The following is a 20,166-nucleotide window of genomic DNA, read 5'->3' on the forward strand; positions in this document are numbered from 1 at the left end:
GAGATTTAAGAGAGGTTGAAACAGAAGGGACAGAACTTGCTACCTGACTTGATTTGGGAGGATGAGGGAGGGGAGGAGTCCAGGGTGATCCAGAGGTTTCTACCGTGGAAGGTTTAGCTAAAGTTAAGAATATGAGACTCCACCGGCTTAAGAAATGTAGGTGTTGCTTTTTGATGGACACTTTAAGTTTGAAATTTATTGTAGCAAGATTCTAAAAAACATAGTGTTCAGTCGCAAATAGTACAGCATGATTTAGTCCCAAAAAGCACTGAATTTAGATCCAACAGTCCTAAGTTCTAGACCCAGCTCTGCCAGTTAATAGTTTTATGAATTTGAGCGGGTCACTTAACCTCTCTTAGCCAATTTTTTTCTCCCTAAAAAATGGCTCATCAGCCTCTGCGCTGTGGGTCCAGAGCTCTTCCATGGCACCAAGTCCGGAGTGGTGGCTTAATGGGTATCAAGTAAGTTACACGAGATGAGTGAGTTCCACAGCCTGCTGTACAACACAGTGCAACAGTAAACAATAAGGTATTGTGCACTTAAAACTTTGTTAAGAAGGTAGAGCTTGAGTTAAGTATTCTTACCACACGTACACAAAATTAAAACAACAAAGGGACACAAAGAAACTTTTAGGGGTAATGGTCATGTTTATTTTCTTGATTATGGTGATAGTAACACAAGTGTGTGTCCAAACTCACCAAATTTTATCCACAAACTATGTACAGTTTTTGTATAGCAATTATACCTCAGTGAAGCCGGGGGGAAAGTGCTTGATAATACTTTCCCCACCTTCCTGTCAAAGTCGTCATTAAAGTGGTATCAGTAGTTGGCGAGGACTTACATACAATAGAAAATAGAAGTGAAAAAAAATTTTTGAAATTGGAAGGAAAAAGTAAATGAATCATTATTGTAAGTTTCTTTTTCATTTAGCATTGATCAGAAAAGGAGGGTAAAGTGAGGTCTGGCAAAGTTTTAAGATAGGATGGGAAGACCGAACATGGCCAATAAAACCTTTCAGCTGCTGTATAAAGGATTTGTTACTATTTTCTGGAAAGTGTCTGCTGCAGATAAGAAGCCAACTCTATCAGGAGGAAGAGTACCATAGCTCTGAGCAGGAAAGAATGAGGAATGAAATCTCTGACCTAACAGAGGAGCTTCATCAGAAGGAAATCACTATAGCAACTATCATGAAGAAAGCTGCATTTCTGGAAAGACAGTTAAAAATGGAGTTAGAAATAAAAGAGAAAATGTTGGTGAAACAACAGGTATGCAAGCGGCAGGAAGCACCTGTCCAGGTCACTCTTGCTCAGTGCAAATAGTCGCCTTCCTTATTGATTAATAAAAGGGTTGTATTTCTTGTATTGTTTCTGAGACTAACAGCACAGAAATGCTTTGTGGAGTCACATAAAACCTTGGTGAGATAATGCAAAGTGTCATCAGACAAGAACCAGGGAAACAAGTGACAGCACAAGAAAATTTCTTTAAATCTCATGCTAACATTTTCTAGTGACCCATATTCTGATCACCTCCCACAGCATGCTCTGGCCAAAGATTTCTTCCTGTATTTGTTTTCCATAGTTCTCTTCTATTAACATTTGTATCTTAAAAAAAGCTTCTACTCCAGTTTTTCTTGGACATTTCATACCTTTATTTTAGAGTTTTAAAAAATGGACATGAAACACAAAGATTAGTTCATATTTACTGAACATTCACTCAATGCATAGCGTGGCTCATGGGGAAAAACAGCCATTGTAACGTTCTACTGTTAAAATACTGCAAGTGACTTCTAAGTCTTCCCTCCCTCCCTCCCCTCCTATTCATTTTGAAATTCCCTCAGTCCCATACTCATCATCAAATTGGTGGCCTGCTACTGAAAGTATAGGGTTTCTCAGTGTTTTTACCCCAAATATAGAGGGATTTTTAAATTTTATTTTATTTATTCATTTTTATACAGCAAGTTCTTATTTGTTAGCTATTTTATACATATCAGTGTATATATGTCAATCCCAATCTCCCAATTCATCTCACCACCAAATAGGGTTTTTGAGAGCACCATTCAATAATTTTCTAGGCATATGAGGGTTACTTCATAAATAACAGGGCTATTTCAATCCTGAGTATTGTAAAAACAAGAAAAGATTCTGCCTTTGCCCAATTATAAGCTTTAAACTGTGATTAATTTGTATAATATTACAGGAAAACAGCATAGATAGGACAATAGCATTGGTTGCACCTGTAAAGGAAATGATATTTTTACAGGTGTTAACAGTGATCTGGGTAGTTGGATCATGAATGATTTTTATTTTCACCTTTATATTCTTCTATATTTTTAGATTTTTGTCAAGGAGAATATATTTTGTAATTTACAAAAGTAAACCTTTTTAAGGGAAGTGTTTTATATGGAAATGAGCCCTAGATAAATAAAAGGGCAAATGCTATGTCTAAGTGCTCTTAAGTAGAAGAAATTAGGGAAAAAAATAAATGAGGAGACAAAATGAAGTTGTCACAAAAAAGAAGGAAATTTGGCAGAAGTATCAAGAAGAACAAAATTAAACATGAAATCATATTTGCATATTGTAAAAATTAATCAGGTCATGAACAAATTTAACGGACACTATTATTCAAGCATGTTTTTAAAACTGCAATTTTTCTGATGGTAATTTGCATACCATAAAAAAATAGAAGTGAGAAATGGAATTTTGGAATAGAAAAGTATAATGAATCATTATTGTAAGTATCTATTTTTAATTTAGCACCAATCAGAAAAGGAGGGTAAAATGGGGCCTGCTAAAGATCTGAGAACTGAATGAAAATACCTGATTTATGATGATCCTGCCTAAGAAGTGTTTCCCTTCACTACACTTTGAAAATATTTACATTAACAAAATAAAATTAATTTTCATAGAATTGTGAACCTTTATTATGAATTTTACATTCACTTTTAACTACTAATCTCCTTTCAGGTCTCAGATAAGAGAGATAAAGCTGTCAGAACTGAAAACACACACTTGAAAGGCATGATGGGAGATTTAGACCCTGGACGGTACATGGTAATATGCTGAAATCATTCAGTAACTTGAACAGAGAGATTACTTAGTTGGTCAGGATTTACCCAGACATTCTTTACTGAATGCTTCCCACATGTCAGGCATGCAGGAGATGGGGTGGCAAATTATCTTGCACTTAGATTGAATTTACTTTTATCCTCAGGCTAGAACTTGTGAATTTCTAGTTTTCTCCCTTGTTCTTTTCTTGCGTTGGGCTCAATTCTGATCATTTCCTCAAACACACTACTTCCTTGCTTTTGCTCTTGCTGTTGCCTCTGGAATCCTACATCCTACATGGCCTGACTCATGTGTCAACTTTCCCCTTGATGAAGCTGCTCCTGAAACTCCAGTCAGAATAAATCATTCCATCTACACTTGGTTTGTATTTTGGGTCCAACTTGTTTCATAGCTTATCACTTCCCCACTGGATGGTGAACAAAGACTGTGCCTCACTAATGTGTGTATCAAGAGTACCTCCCAGCGTCAGGAGTATAGACAGTGTTCAGTGAATGCTGGTTGAATAAAAAGGATGGATCAGTGAATGATTGAGGACTGACCGTGTGGTTTCAAGCAGTGTCTTTACAGGTTTACACGAGGCAACTTAAACAGGTTCTGTGCCTTTCATTTCAAATGTTTAATATAACAGTTGAGGGTTGGTTTTTTACATGTAAAATAGAAGAACTTTTATTTATTGAACTAATGAAATACCATTGTTACTTGTCTACCATTTATTTGCTCTGAGTGAAAATTCTGAGATAAAATAATTTTCTGCCATGCAAGGAATGGAGGGAATCGAGTACGGCAGTCGCTTAACCTGGCCTCACATTCCTCGGCTGTAAAGTGAGGAAGTTGGACCGGGCGTTTTCCAAAGTCCTTTCTTAAGCCAGGATACTGTATTTCTTTTTTTGTCAGTATTTTATTTTTGCTTTTTTAATTGAAGTATAGTTGATTTACAATATTATATAAGTTACAGGTATACTACATAGTGACTCACAATTTTAAAGGTTATACACTATTTATAGTTGTAAAATATTGGCTGTATTTCCTGTGTTATACAGTACATCCTCATAGTTTATTTTATACATGATAGTTTGTACCTCTTAATCCCCTACCCCTATCTCTATATCTGTGAATCTCTTTCTTTTTTGTTATGTTCACCAGTTTGTTGTATTTTTTAGATTATACATATAAGTGATATCATACAGTATTTGTCTTTCTCTGACTTATTTCACTTAGCATAATACCCTCCAAGTCCATCCATGTTGTTGCACATGGCAAAATTTCATTCTTTTTTATGGCTGAGTAGTATTCCATTGTGTGTGTGTGTGTGTGTGTGTGTGTGTGTGTGTACCACATCATCTTTATCCATTCACCTGTTGGTGGACACTTAGGTTGCTTCTGTATCTTGGCAATTGTAAATAATGCTGCTGTGAACATTGGGGTGCATATATCTTTTTGAATCAGTGTTTTTTGTTTTTCTCAGATACATACCCGTGAATGAAATTGCTGGGTCATATGGTATTTCTATTTTTAGTTTTCTGAAAAACCTCCGTACTGTTTTCCACAGTGACTGCACCAATTTACATTCCCATCAACAGTGTGTGACAGTTCCCTTTTCTCCACATTCTCACCAACATTTGTTATTTGTGTTCTTTTTGATGAGAGCCATTCCAACAGGTGTGAGGTGATATCTCATTGTGGTTTTAATTTGCATTTCTCTGATGATTAAGAATGTTGAGCATTTTTTCATGTGCCTGTTGGCCATCTGAATGTCCTCGTTGGAAAAATGTCTATTCAGTTCTTCTGCCTAGTTTTTAATCGGGTTGTTTGTTTTTTTGATGTTGAGTGTATGAGCTGTTTTTGATATTAACCCTTATTGGTCATATCATTTGCAAATATTTTCTCCCATTCAGTAGGTTGTCTTCTCATTTTGTTGATGGTTTCCTTTGTTATGCAAAAGCTTTTAAGTTTAATTAGGTCTCATTTGTGGTTTTTCTGCTTTTATTTCCTTTGCTTTAGGAGACAGATCCAAAAAAATATTGCTACAATTTATGTCAAAGCGTGTTCTGCCTATGATGATACTATATTTCTGTGATAGTATGTCCTTGTTCTCCTAATAGCCTGTATTCTAGCATCAAAGAATAGAAGCATTCTGCATTCTTCTTTGGGCCTTGTTATGGATCCTGTGATTGGAGTATAAATGGATAAAAAGTAAAGTATGTGTGATTTCCCTGTCTGTTACAGAAAATCTGTTTAACACAAGGACTTTTTTTTCTAAACTGGACACACGAAAACGTTATTTAGGATCCTGCCCTCATCTATGTCTTTCTCTCTCTCAAATATATGGTTTTTATGTTAATTTTTTACATTTCAATCTGGATTTTTTTTTTTTTTTTGCGGTACACGGGCCTCTCACTGTTGTGGCCTCTCCCGTTGCGGAGCACAGGCTCCGGACGCGCAGGCTCAGCGGCCATGGCTCACGGGCCCAGCCGCTCTGAGGCATGTGGGATCTTCCCGGACTGGGGCACGAACCCGTGTCCGCTGCATCGGCAGGTGGACTCTCAACCACTGCGCCACCAGGGAAGCCCCCAATCTGGATGTTTTTAGTTGTGTATTCACAACTAAAACTAAAAAAGCTGTGTATTCACAGTTCGTCACAGCCCCCACTAAGCCTGCTTCACTCTGGCTCCTGTAGGCATTTGGCTTTGTTCATTTATTGGTTTTCATTTTTTCAAGAAATAAAACACGTGAAGATGTGTAAAGAAGAAGCTAATTATCTCTGCTCCTATCCCCAATCCCAGTTTGGACTCCAGAGATATTCAGTGCTAACCAGCTAGTGTGTAGCATTCTTTAACTTTTTCCTTGCTGGTGTACACACTTAGGAGGGATGAGCTGAGTGTTGTTTTACAGAAATACATGTGTAATATATACATTATTCTAAACTGCCTTTTGACTATGTATCACGGACATCTCTACAAGTCAGTAGAGAAACACCTTTTTATTTTTCTTAATTTCTTAGAAAAAATAAATGTATATATAGTCATGTAAGGTATATACAAATTTTAATGAATTGAAGAGTAACTTACACACTAGTGATTTTAGTGCAGTCTCTCTTTTTCTCTTGCTTCTCCCCTTCCCCTTTCCTCCATTTCTCTAGCCACCTCATAACCCATCCACCAGATAGCACGTTAACTATTCAGTATGTATCATTTTGTGTTTTATCATATATGTTTGTGTGTGTGTGTGGTCATATACCTATTTAGAGGTTTTAATTTTTTTTAAAAAATGGTTTAGATTTTACACACTTCTCTGTGTCTTGTATCCTTTGCAGATCCTATGTCAACAAGTTTAGGTCTTATTTGATTGTATAGAGTAGCTTAATAATATCCCATGATGTGAATGTATCAAAAGTTATTCAGCTATTTTTTCAGAATTATGGTTGACCCTTGAATAACGCAGGGGTCAAGGGTGCTGACTCCATGCAGTCAAAAGCCTGTACATAACTTTATAGTCAGCCCTTCTCCATATCTGAGGATTCAACCAACTGTGGGTCTTGTAGTACTGTGGTACGTATTTAGTGAAAAAAATCCATGTATAGTGGGCCCACACAGTTCAAACCCCTGTTGTTCAAGGGTCAACTGTAATTCATTCATAATTAATAACTTTCTAGATTTTTACACAGATACACAATACTGTCAAAATCATCCTTGTACATACATCTTGGAATAGCTTTCTGAGAATGGAATTGCCGATTCAAAGAATACGTTTTAATTTTAAAATATTTGTTGAATCATATTTCTGCCGTCTCTGTATGAGAGTACCCTTTTCTTTCATCCTTAGTGGCAATAATAGGTGTTATTGCTATTTTATATTTTTGTCGGTCTGATGGGTGTAAAGTGATATCTCAATAGTAGTGTAATTTGCATTTCCCTGACTACAGTGAGCATATTTTTGTGTATTTATTGACAATGTACTATAAATTAGTTATATTCTTTGCTCGTTTTTCTCGAGCAAAGCTCAAACTCATTTCCTTTGGGCAATCTTTTTCTTGTCAATTTATAACAGCATTTTTCTAAATTTGCTGTTTCTAATTTTATTTATGATATCTTTTTATCATACAAAAAATTTTAAACTTATTTGTCAAACATGTACATCCTTTTGTTTATAGCATCTGAATTTCCTTGTGTAACATGGTTCTTCCAACTTCTAGACAATACATATAGTTTATTCAAAGATTTTTATATTCTTCATCTAAGTCTTTGATCCATTTGGATTACACTTTTGCGTGTGATATAAAACAGGAATCCGATTTAAATTTTTATATAAATATTAAGCTCAATTAATCCAGTTTCTCCCGATAATTTCCTGTTGGATTCTATTTGGAATTGAATTAAGTTTATATATTATCTTTGAAAGAACTGGCATTTTTATAATAGTAAAATTTGCCATCCAAGAATATGGCATGGCTTTCCATTTCTTCATCTCTTATTTTATGCTCTTCCATAAGACCTTACAATCGTCTTTGTATAAATTCTGTGCCTTTCTTTTTAAATTTATTCTCAAGCATTTTATAATTCTTGTCACTATTGTAAGTAGAATATTTTCCTTTTTCCATATCTAAAAACTTACTGCTAATATAGAAAAAAAAGCCAAATTATCTTTTAATTTTAGTAGGCATTTTACTAGAGATTCTTAAGTTTTTTGAGATATGCAGTTGTCTCAACAAAAATAGCTGATCTCTTCCTTTCTCCTGTTCATATCAGTAATTTTTGTCATATTGAACTTGCTAGCACTTCCAAGAGAATATTAAATAATAATAGTGATTGTTGACAAATTTGTCTAATTGATGAAATTGTTTTAGAGTTTTACTGTTTAGGATATTTGTTCTTGACTTATGGTCTTTATTTTGTCTTTCTATTCCTAATTAGGGTTTTTAAGATTTGCTGCTGGTTTTATCACATGCCTTTTCAGCATATGTGACATCATGTAGTTTTTGTCCATTAATTTGTTGATGTGTAATAGACTATGATTGACAGATTTGCTGATATTGATCCACCTTTGAATTCCTGGAATAAACCTTCTTGGTCATTGTATTCACTTTCTAGTGCTGTCATAACAAAGTACCACAAACTGGGTGGCTTAAAACAATAGAAACTGTTGTATAGTTCTGGAAGCTAGAAGTCTAAAATCAAGGTGTCAACAGGGCCATGCTCCCTCTGAAACCTGTGTGGGAGGATTCATCGTTGCCTGTTTATAGCCTCTAGTGATTTGCCAACAATCTTTGGCAATCCTTGGATTGTAGATGCATCACTCCAATGATTTGTCTTCACATGGCCATCTTCTTTCTGTTTCTTCATATCACCTTCCCTCTATGCATGTCTTTCCCGGTGTCCACATTTCCCTTTTTTATAGAATACCTGTCATATTGGATTAGGGTCCACCCTGATGACCTCATTTTTTATTTGATTACCTCAGTAAAGATCCTGTTTACAAGTAAAGTCCCATTCTAAGGCATTAATAATGGTTAGGACTTCAACATATCACAGTCATACTCTAACAGTTTTGATATATTTCTGGATTCTATGTGGTAATATTTTATTTAGAAATTAAGATGTGTGTGTATAAATGAGATTTGTATATAGTTCTCTTTTATCTTGCTTGTTATACAGTTATGCTGGCTTTATAACATAAATTGGGGGCTTTCCATATTTATGAGCAGTCTAGCATGGTTTAAATAATATTGGAATTACAGTTCTTTAAAGGTTAGAAGGAGCTTAGCTATGAAACTGTCTGGACGTTGAACCAGTGAAGATAAACCATAATGGAAAAGGATATAAAAAAGAATGTATATATATGTAACTGAAGTTCAGCGAAGTAGATTTTCAATTACCTTTCTATTCTCTTTCAGGGTACCTGGTATATTCAAATTTCACTTCTTCTTAGGTTGTTTGTGGTCATTTTTATTTTTCTAGGAAATCTTTACCCATTCCAGTATGTTTCCTTGTTACCAAAGGGAGTAATATCCTAAAGTTCTTTGCATCTCTTCTATATTCTGTATTTGTTTCCTTTCTTAATTGTAAGTTTGTATAGTTTAACTCTCTCTCTTTTTTAAGTCTGGCACACAGAATCATTGCTTATTTTCTTAGTATTAAAAGTATTGACTTTGGATTTGTTATTATTTATTCTTCCTAATTTCATTATTACTGTCTTTTATTAATTTCCTCTTCCTGATTTGTTTTGTTGTACTTTGTCTAATATCTTAAGATAAATACTGAATTTCTTAATTTTATATCTTTTTCTTTAATTGTAAGGGTTTTTAAAGCTCTGTGTGTTCCTCTGGATATAGCTTTTGCTGCATCCCATCAATTTTGCTGTGAAATGTTTTCCTATATGTTTCTCTTCAAATGCACTCTGCCAGTCATAGAGTGGGCTTGGTCTCTGAGAACTGGACGATCAGGCACACCCAAGAGGGCTAATATAACCCAGCCAAGCCCCTCCTAGGTTACGTGGCCCTGCTTTCTCTGAGGGAGGGAAGGAGTCTTCACCAGCTTTCCCTGACAGGAGCCTCACTCACTTGGCTCAGGAGCAAAAGTTTAGAAATAAACATGGTACAGGGGAGATGCAGCAAGATGCCAACTTCCAAGTCTCCCTCACTCCTCAAAACAAGAATATTAGAAAATATATATCCCACAGAGAAGTTAGCACTCAAGTTTTAATGAAGTTAGTCAGTTTCACATTGGTTTCTTAAAGCTTTCTTTTGTTCCCCCCTAGATTTATTAAGGTATAATTGACAAGTAAAATTGTATATATTTAAAGTATACAATGTGATGATTTGATGTATATATACATTGTGAAATGATTACCACAAATTATTTAACACATCCTTCACTCACACAGTTACCATTTGTGTGTGTACGTGGTAAGAACACTTAAGATCTACTCTCTTTGCTAATTCTCAGTGTACAATACAGTATTATTAACTATAGTCATTATGCTGTACATTAGATCTCCTGAAGCTTTTCACCTTATAAATGAAAGTTTGTATTCTTTGATTCAACATCTGCTTATTCCACCCCCCCACCCAGATAGCCCCTGGCAACCACCATTCTACTCTCTGCTTCTATCAGTTTGACTTTTTAAAGAAATTCCACATATAACTGCAATCATACAGCATTTGTTTTTCTCTGTCTGGATCATGTCACTTAGCATAATGTCCTCCAGGTTCACCCATGTTGTCACAAATGGCAGGATTTCCTTCTTTTTATGGCTGAATAATATTCCATTATGTGGAATTTTCTGTATCCATTCATCCATTCATAGACACTTAGGTTGTTTCCATATTTTAGCTATTGTGAACAATGCTGCAATGAACATGGGAGTGCAGATATCTCTTCAAAATACTGATTTCATTTCCTTTAGATATATACCCAGATGTGGGATTGCTGGGTCATATGGTAGTTCTATTTTTAATTTTTTCAGGAACCTCCGTACAGTTTTCCATAGTGGCTTCTCCACTTTATATTCCCATCAGCAGTGTACAAGAGTTCTCTTTGCTCCGCATTCTCACCAACACTTGTTATCTTTTGCCATTCTGATACTAGCCATCCTAACAGGTGTGAGGTGATATCTCATTGCGGTTTCGATTTGCATTTCCTTGATGATTAGTGATGTTAATAACTTTTTCATGTGTCTCTTGCCATTTGTATGTCTTCTTTAGAAAAATGTCTATTCAGGCCCTTTGCCCAATTTTTATTGTTCATATTTTTGCTGTTAAGTTGAATGAGTTTGTTATATATTGTGGAAATTAACCCCTTTTCAGATAAATGGTTGGCAAATATTTTCTCCCATTCCATAGGTTGCCTCTTCACTCTGTCGATTGTTTCCTTTGCTGTGCAGGAAGCTTTTCAGTTTGGTGTAGTCCCACTTGTCTACTTTTGCTTTTGTTGCCTGTGCTTTTGGTGTTATATCCAAAATATCATTGCCAGGGCCCATGTTAAACAGCTATTTCCCTTGTGTTTTCTTCTAGGAGTTTTACAGCTTCAGGTCTTACATTTAAGTCTTTAATCTATTTTGAGTTAGTTTTTGTGAGTAGTCTACGATAGAGGTCTAGTTTCATTTGTTTGCTTGTGAACGTCTAGTTTTCCCAACAACACTTATTGAAAAGACCATCCTTTCCCCATGGTGTGTTCTTGGTGCCCTTGTCAAAGATTAGTTGACTGTACATGTATGGGTTTATTTCTGGGTTCTCTATTCTGTTCTGTATTTATCGCATGCCACAATCACCACAGAATGTTTTCATTCATTCTGTAAATACTTACTGAATGTCTGCTATATGTCAGACAGTATGTTAGGATTGTAAGTCAGACTACATCCTTGAATTCATGGAGCTTAATATTAGTGGAAGGAGACATACATTAGTGGATACAGACAATTAACTAGATAGTTATGCTAAAGAGTGATAGGAAATTGCAGAGTGCAGGGGGCTGTATAGGGGTTACCTACCCAGTATTGGGAGTCAGAAAAGGCATCTGAGGAATAATTAGCCAGACAGAGTGGCGGGAATGAGTCATGATAAGGTAATATAATGTACAGAGACTAGAGATAAAAAGTCAGGGAAACTGGTAGAGCTGTATAACAACAAAGAGCTGCTGTTCATTGGGTGTTTACTACATGCCTTGCCCTCTGCCGAATACTTTACATACATTAGTGTCTACATCCTTATACCGTGTGTGTAGGGTAGGTATTATTATCCCAATTTCACAGAAAAAGAAATGAAATCTTTAAGTTTTTAAGTAATTTGCCCAAGATCACATAGCTTGTAAGTAATTTGCCCAAGATCACATAGCTTGATAACTCCAAGTGCATGGTATTAACTGTTATTATATCCCGTGGTTCTGTTTCTTCTGTTTTCTTCACTGGCTCCTCACCCTTCTTCCTCTACTCATCCTTCAGATTTGGCCTTGGCCCTCTGCTTCTCTGGCTGTGTACTTTCTCTTAAAGGATAGAGATAATGTCAGTTATCTCTTCTGGGTCATAGAATGGCTTCCAAGTTGGGCACTTCTCAGACCAGATATGCTTTCTTTACATAAGCTTTCCTTGTAGAACATGTGCTCAATTTCCCATAGGAAGTCAGAACTCTTTACATTCCACGGCTTCCTTAATCTGGCTCACCCACTTTGTTTCCCTGTAGTGACTTACACAAAGCCTCCACTATAGCTAGAGTAGCTTATTCTCATCTGTGTGTGTGATGCTCATTTCTCATGTTCTTTCTTATTACCAGGCCTTTGCACATGCTTTTCCTTCTACCTAAAAATCCCCTTTCCCTACTTCACATGGCCATGCCCTATTAATGTTTCAAGTCTCTCCACATAAATTTTACGTGTTATACGAAATCTTCCCCGATTTTCCTCTGTTAAGAGCCCCTCCTCGAAGCCATCATAGCATCCTTTACTTAACACCTATCATACCACAATATTAAAATTACCTGTTTCTTGTCAGCTACCCATCCCCTTACCAGTAGGCTCACTGAGGGCAGTTATGGTCCTAGTTTACCATTGTACCTCAGCACTTACTATAGTGCCTGAATATAGGAGGCACTGAAAAAATCTTCTGTTGGATGAGTGAATGAATAAATGAATGAGTGAATGATGAATTAATTAACCTATAATATGTCCTCCACCTTTCCTTTACTCTACGAGAGTAAAGACATACCCTTTTCTTTATTAAATCCTACCAGTCCCGGGCTTCCCTGGTGGTGCAGTGGTTGAGAGTCCGCCTGCAGATGCAGGGGACACGGGTTCGTGCCCCGGTCCGGGAGGATCCCACGTGCCACGGAGCAGCTGGGCTCGTGAGCCATGGCCACTGAGCCTGTGCGTCCGGAGCCTGTGTTCCGCAATGCGAGAGGCCACAACAGTGAGAGGCCCGCGTACTGCAAAAAAAAAAAAAAAAAAAAAAAAATCCTACCAGTCCCTTAAGGGACTAGATTAAATTTTATTTCCTCCATGAATTCATTTCCCATTACTCTAGGGTCCATTTAGTTCTCCTGTCTTTGACTTTCTTTAGCACTTAGTTATAACAGTTTAGCACTAAGTTTAGAATTGTCTTCTTTTATTTTTTTAATTGTTTAGTATGGGTATGTTTTGTCTCATCAATCATAGACTTCTTGAGGGAAGAAGTGGACTATGTTTTATACTTTTTCTTCATGTAGGGTTTGGTATAGTGTAGGGCTCAATGAATACTTGCAGATTTATGGGACTCACCTGTAGTCTAAGAAGCATGAATAAGTTATCATGAAAATCATTTCTAATATCATTAAAAAGATCACTGAAGCCTTGTCTTATCTCACTTTCTGGATGATCTCAATCCCAGTAATTGTTGACATTCATTGATTCAGAAAACATTTGAGTTCCTACTTGGTGCAACATAATTTAACACATAATTATACCATATCTATATTATTTACTATTTTTTCATACATGTTACTTTAGCCTACTCAATTTTATTATATTTTCCATAAAGGCAGAGTCACTTTTTGATATTTGATTACATCTGGAGAACCTAACACATATATATATATATATATATATATATATATATATATATACACACATATATAATATATATGTCTAAAGATTTGTTAATGGGCTATCATAAAATGGAATGCCATTGATGTATAGCCTTCAATATGATCTTATTAAAATAGCATTTAATCATATATATTTTATGTAACATTTTACTTCATATAGGAAGGTTATTTTAATTGAAATGTACTTGACATAAAATATGTTGGTTTCAGGTGTGCCTCATAGTGATTCAACATTTGCATATATTATGAAATGATCACAATAGTCTAGTAACCATCTGTCCCATATAAAGTTATTTCAGTATTATTGACCATATTCCATATGCTGTTTAGTACATCCCATTGCTTATTTATTTTATAAATCCCCTTCACTTATTTCACCTATCCACCCTTATGCCCTCCCCTCTGGCAACCATCAGTTTGTTCTGTGTATCCTTGAGTCTGTTTTGTTTTGTTTTTTAGATTCCATGTATAAGTGAGATTATATGGTATTTGTCCTTCTCAGTCTGACTTATTTCAGTTAGCATAATAACCTCTAGATCCATCCACTAGATCCACTTGTTGTCCCAAATAGCAAGATTTCATTTTTTTAAATTATGGCTGAATAATATTCCATTGTATATATACACCACATCTTCTTTATCCATTTGTCTATTGATGGACATTTAGGTTTTTTCCGTATCTTAGCTATTGGGTTAGTGTTTTTGTTTTCTTTAGGTAAATACCCAGATGTGAAATTGCTGGATCATATGACAGTTCTGTTTTTAATTTTTTGAGGAACCTCCATATTTTTTTCCTTAGAGACTGTACCAATTTATATTCCCACCAGTAGTGCACGAACATTGCTTTTCTCCACATCCTCACCAACACTTGTTATTTTCTGTCTTTTTTATGATAGCCTTTCTAACAGGTGTTAACAGATAATCACATTGTGGTTTTGATTTGCATTTCCTTGATGATTAGCGATGTTGAGCATCTTTTCATGTCTTTTAGTCATCTGTATGTCTATTGACATCCACATTTTTTAATCAGTTTTATTTTTTGATGTTGAGTTGTATCAGTTCTTTATATATTTTGGATATTAACCCCTTATCAGATGTATCATTTACAAATATCTTCTCCCACTTGTTAAGCTGCCTTTTCATTTTGTTTATAGTTTCCTTCCCTGTGCAAAAGCTTTTTAGTTTGATGTAAACACACTTGTTTATTTTTGCTTTTGTTTCCCTTGCCTGAGGAGACAGATCCAAAAACGATATTACTAAGACCAGTGTAAATGAGTATACTGCCTATGTTTCCTTCTAGGAGTTCTTTGATTTCAGGTCTTACATTTAAATCTTTAATCCATTCTGTGTTTATTTTATGAATGGCGTGAGAGTAGTCCAGTTTGATTCTTTTGCATGTAGCTGTCCAGTTTTCCCAACACCATTTATTGAAGAGGCTTTTTCCCATTGTATATTCTTGCCTCCTTTGTTGTAGATTAATGACCATATAAGTGTGGATTTATTTCTGGGCTCTCTAGTCTGTTCCATTGATCAATGTACTATTTTTGTGCCAGTGCCATACTATTTTGATTACAGTAGCTTTGTAGTATAGTCTAAAGTCAGGGAGCATGATATATCCAGCTTTGTTCTCCATTCTCAAGATTTCTTTTGGTTATTCAAGGTCTTTTGCATTTCTAAACAAGTTTTAGAATTATTTCTGCTAGTGCTGTGAAAAATACGGTTGGTATTTTGAAAGGGATTGCATTGACTCTGTAGATTGCCTTGGGGAAAAGGGTCATTTTAACAATATTAATTCTTCCAACTTATGGGCACAGTATATCTTTCCATTTGTTTCAGTAATCTTCAGTTTCTTTCATCAGTGTCTTATAGTTTTCCAGGTATAGGTCTTTCACCCCCTTAGGTCGATTTATTCCCAGGTATTTTATTTTTTTAATGTGATTATAAATGGGAATGTTTTTTTAATTTCTCTTTCTGATAGTTCATTATTAGTGTATAGGAATGCAAAGGATTTCTGTATATTAATTTTGTATCCTGAAACTTACTGAATTCATTTATTACATCTAATAGTTTTTTGGTGGCATCTTGAGGGTTTTCTATATATCGTTTCATGTCATCTACAAACAGTGACAGTTTTACTTCTTCTTTTCCAATTTGAAATCCTTTTATTTGTTTTTCTTGTCTCGTTACTGTGGCTAGGACTTCCAGTACTATGTTAAATAAGTGGCAAGGGTGGGTATCCTTGTCTTGGTATTGATCTTAGAGGAATTGCTTTCAGCTTTTCACTGTTGAGTATGATGTTAACTGTGGGTTTGTCATATAGGGCCTCTATTATGTTGAGGTATGTTCCCTCTATGCCCACTTTCTGGAGAGCTTTTATCATAAATGGATGTTGAATTTTGTCATAAAGCTTTATCTGTATCTATTGTGATGATCACATGACTTTTATTCTTCAATTTGTTACTGTGGTGTATCAAATTGATTGATTTGCAGATATTGAACCATCCATGCATCCCTGGGTTAAATCCCACTTGATCATGGCGTATAATCTTTTTAAAGTGTTGTTGAGCTAGATTTGCTGGTATTTTGTTGAGGACTTTTGCATCTATGTTCAGCAGTGATATTGGCCTGTTGATGCCAATATCAACAGAAGGGGTGTGTGTGTGTGTGTGTGTGTGGTGTCTTTGGTTTCAGCATCAATCTGATGCTGGCCTCACAGAATGAGTTCAGAAGCATTCCTTCCCCCTCAATATTTTGGAATAGTTTGAAAAGGATCAGCATTAACTCTTCTTTAAATGTTTGGTAGAATTAACCTGTGAAGTTGTCTGATCCTTAACTTTTATTTGTCGGGAGTTTTTTGATTACTGCTTCAATTTCATGACTCGTAATGTCTGTTCATATTTTCTACTTCTTGATTCAGTTTTGGAAGATTGTACATTTCTAAAAATTTATCCATTTCCTCTTGGTTGTCCATTTTATTGGTGTATAATTATTCATAATAATCTTTTACAATCCTTGGTGTTTCTGTGGTGTCAGTTGTAATTTTTCCATTTTCATTTCTGATTTTATTTATTTGGGCTGTATTTCTTTTTTTTATGAGTCCGACTCATTTAAAAAATTTATCAATTTTTTATCTTTTAAAAAGTTTATCAATTTTTTATATTTTAAAAGGAGCAGCTCTTAGTGTCATTAATGTTTTCTATTTTTTTAGCTTCTAATTCATCTATTTATGCTCTAATCTTATGATTTCTTTCCTTCTGCTAAGTGTGGGTTTTGTTTATTCTTCTTTTTCTAGTTTCTTTAGGTGCAAGGTTAGATTGTTTGAGATTTTTTATTGTTTCCTGAGGTAGGCTGATATCACTATAAACTTCTCTCTTGGAACTGCTTTTGCTTCATTCCTATAGATTTCAAATTGTGTTTCCATTTTCATTTGTCTCCAGATATTTGTATTTTCTCTTTATTTCTTCAGTGACCAATTTGTTGTTTAACAGCATGTTTTGTTTTGTTTTGTTTTGTTTTTACAATTTTCCATTTAGTTATTTCTAGTCTTACAGTATTGTAGTCGAAAAAGATGCTTGATATAATTTCAATTTTCTTAAATGTATTGAGACTTGTTTCCGGCCTAGCATGTGATCTATTCTAGAGAATTTTCCATGTGCACTTGAAAAGAACGTGTATTCTGCTGGTTTGGGATGAAATGTTTTGTATGTATCTATTAATTCTAACTGCTCTAGTGTGTCATTTATGGGCAGTATTTCCTTATTGATTTTCTATCTGGATGATGAGTCCACTGATGTAAGTAGGTTGTTATAGTCCCCTACTATTATTGTATTACTTTCACTTTCTCCTTTTATGTTTGTTAATATTTGCTTATGTATTTAGGTGCTCCCATGTTGGGTGCATATATATTTACAATTGTTATATCTTTTTCTTGAATTGATCCCTTTGTCATTATGCTATGTCCTTCTTTAGCTCGTTATAGTCTTTGTTTTAAAGTCTATTTTGCCTGATAGTATTGCTACTCCAACTTTCTTTTCATTTCCATTTGCATAGAATACCTTTTTCCATCCCCTCACTTTCAGTCTGTGTGTGTCTTTAGATCTACGTGTGTCTCTTGTAGGCAGCATATATATGGATCTTGTTTTTTAATCTGTTCAGCCACTCTGTGTCTTTTGATTAGAGTGTTTGGGCCACTTATATTTAAAGTAATTATTAATAAGTATGTGCTTACTGCCATCTTGTTCATTGTTTTCATAGTTCTTTTTTGTTCTTCTTCTTTTGCTTTTTTCCTTGTGATTTGATGACTATGTTTATGATGATTTCTTAAGTTCAGATGCATTTTGACAACTCTACATTTTTACTCCCCACTCACGTTTAATGTTTTTGAGGTCATGTTTTATATCTCTTTGTTTTGTGTATTCCTTAACTACTTATTATAGATATAGATGATTTTAATACTTTTGTCTTTTAACCTTCTACTAGCTTTACATATGTAAAGCTGTACATCTTTACATATAGATGATTTTAATACTTTTGTCTTTTAACCTTCTACTAGCTTTACTACCTCCTGTATGTTTGCCTTTACCAATGACGGTTTTTCCTTTCCTAATTTTCATATTTCTAGTAGTGACCTTTTCTTTTCTGTTTAAGGAAGTCCCTTAAACTTAAAGTTTCCTGTAAATCTGGTTTAGTGGTGCTGAACACTTATAGCTTTTGCTAAAAGCTTTGTCTCTCCTTCAAATCTTAATAATAGCCTTACTGGGTAGAGTATTCTTGGTTGTAGCCTTTTCCCTTTCATCACTTTAAATATATCATGCCATCCTCTGATGGACTGCAAAGTTTCTGCTGAAAAGTCAGCTGACAGTCTTTCGGAGTTCCCTTGTATGTAACTAGTTGCTTTCTCTTACTGCTTTTAAGATTCTCTTTACCTTAATTTTTTTCCATTTTAATTATAATGTGTCTTGGTGAAGGCCTCTTTGGGTTCATCTTATTTGGGACTCTTTATGCTTCCTGGACCTAGATGTCTGTTTCCTTCCCCAGGTTAGGGAGATTTACAGCTATTATTTCCTCCAGTAAGTTCTCTGCTCCTTTCCCTCTCCCTTCTCCTTCTGTGACCCCTATAATGTGAATATTAGTATCCTTGATGTTGTCCCAAAGGTATCTTAAACTGTCCTCATTTTTTAAAATTATTTTTTCTTTTTTCTGTTCAGGTTGGGTGATTTCCACTACTGTCTTCCAGTTCACTGGCCCATTCCTCTCTATCATCTAATCTCCTATTGATCCCTTCTAGTGTATTTTTTCAGTTATTGTATTCTTCAGCTCTTTTTGGTTCTTCTTTGTATTTTCTAACTCTTTGTTAAACTTATCACTGTGTTCATCCATTCTTCTCCTGAGCTCATTGAGCATCTTTAAAATCATTGCCTTGAACTCTTTATTGGGTAGATTGCTTATCTCCCTTCACCTACCTCTTCTACATATGGAATATATATCTCTCTCACCTCATTTTGCCTAATTTTCTGTTTTTATTTCTTCATAGTAGGTAGGTTGATTATGATTCCTGATTTTGGAGAAGTGGCCTCATGTAGGAGATGTCCTATGGGGCCCAGCAGAACACTCCCCTCTATTCACCAGAGTTGTGTGCTCTTGGGATGCCTCATATGTGGGCTGCATGAACCCTTCTCTTATGGCATGGCTAACTACTGTGGGCACACTGGTTGGCAGGGCTGGGCCCTTGCAAGGGTGGCTGCCAGGCTTTGCCTCATGTGGTGAATGCTGGCCCACAGGTGGGTGGGGTTGGGCCCCAGCATAGCTGACCATGGGGCCTGTGGGGCCTGAGGCTGGTTCCAGACCTCTGATAGGTGGGGCCATGTCCTGGCACAGCTGGACCTGCAGCCCATGAAGTCCTGGGACTGGTGCCATCCAGCTGGTGGGCAGGTAACCCCTGGCACTAAGAGGCTAGAGGGAGGTCTCCAAAATGGCGCTTGCCAGTGCTGGTGTCCATGTGGTAGAACGAGCTCCCAAGAATGGCTGCCACCTGTATCATCATCCCCAGGGGAGTCCTAGTTGCCTCCTGCCTCTCCAGGAGGCTTTCCAAGATTAGCAAGTTTATCTGATCCCGGATCCTTTCAAACTCTGCCTCTGTGCTGAGACTTGGAGCATGAGAAATTTTGTGTGTTTTCTTGAAGAGCAGAGTCTCTGTTCCCTAGTAGCCCTCTGGCTTAACATAAGTCCTGCTGGTGTTCAAAGCCAGACATCCTAGGGGCTCATCTTCCTGGTACAGGACCCCCAGTCTGGGGAGCCTGATGTGGGGCTCAGATCCCTTGCTCCTTGGGGAGGACTTCTGCAATTATGATATTCTTCCAGTTTGAAAGTTGCTGATCCAGGAATGTGGGTCCTGACCATACCGTGTCTCCACCCCTTCTACCCGTCTCGTTGTGGTTCTTTCTTTATAACTTTAGTCATGGAAAATCTTCTCTGCTAGTCTTCAGGTTGTTCTCGTAGGTAGTTGCTCTATAAGTAGTTGTAATTTTGGTGTGCC

The 20,166-nt window shown here is 36.0% G+C and overlaps 1 protein-coding gene across 1 annotated transcript in view; it reads left to right on the forward strand.

Annotated features, from left to right (window-relative positions):
• The window catches only part of DEUP1 (deuterosome assembly protein 1), a 104,463-nt gene that overhangs the window by 58,125 nt on the left and 26,172 nt on the right, over window positions 1–20,166 (forward strand). The window contains 2 exon segments of the mRNA XM_089915872.1: window positions 1,068–1,265; window positions 2,964–3,050. Coding sequence (XP_089771998.1) covers window positions 1,068–1,265; window positions 2,964–3,050 — 285 coding nt within the window.

The sequence above is a fragment of the Delphinapterus leucas genome, chromosome 7 (genome assembly GCF_059928025.1).
Source record: "Delphinapterus leucas isolate spDelLeu-1000000601 "Yukka" chromosome 7, BTC_Dleu_Yukka2, whole genome shotgun sequence".
Classification (NCBI taxonomy): domain Eukaryota; kingdom Metazoa; phylum Chordata; class Mammalia; order Artiodactyla; family Monodontidae; genus Delphinapterus; species Delphinapterus leucas.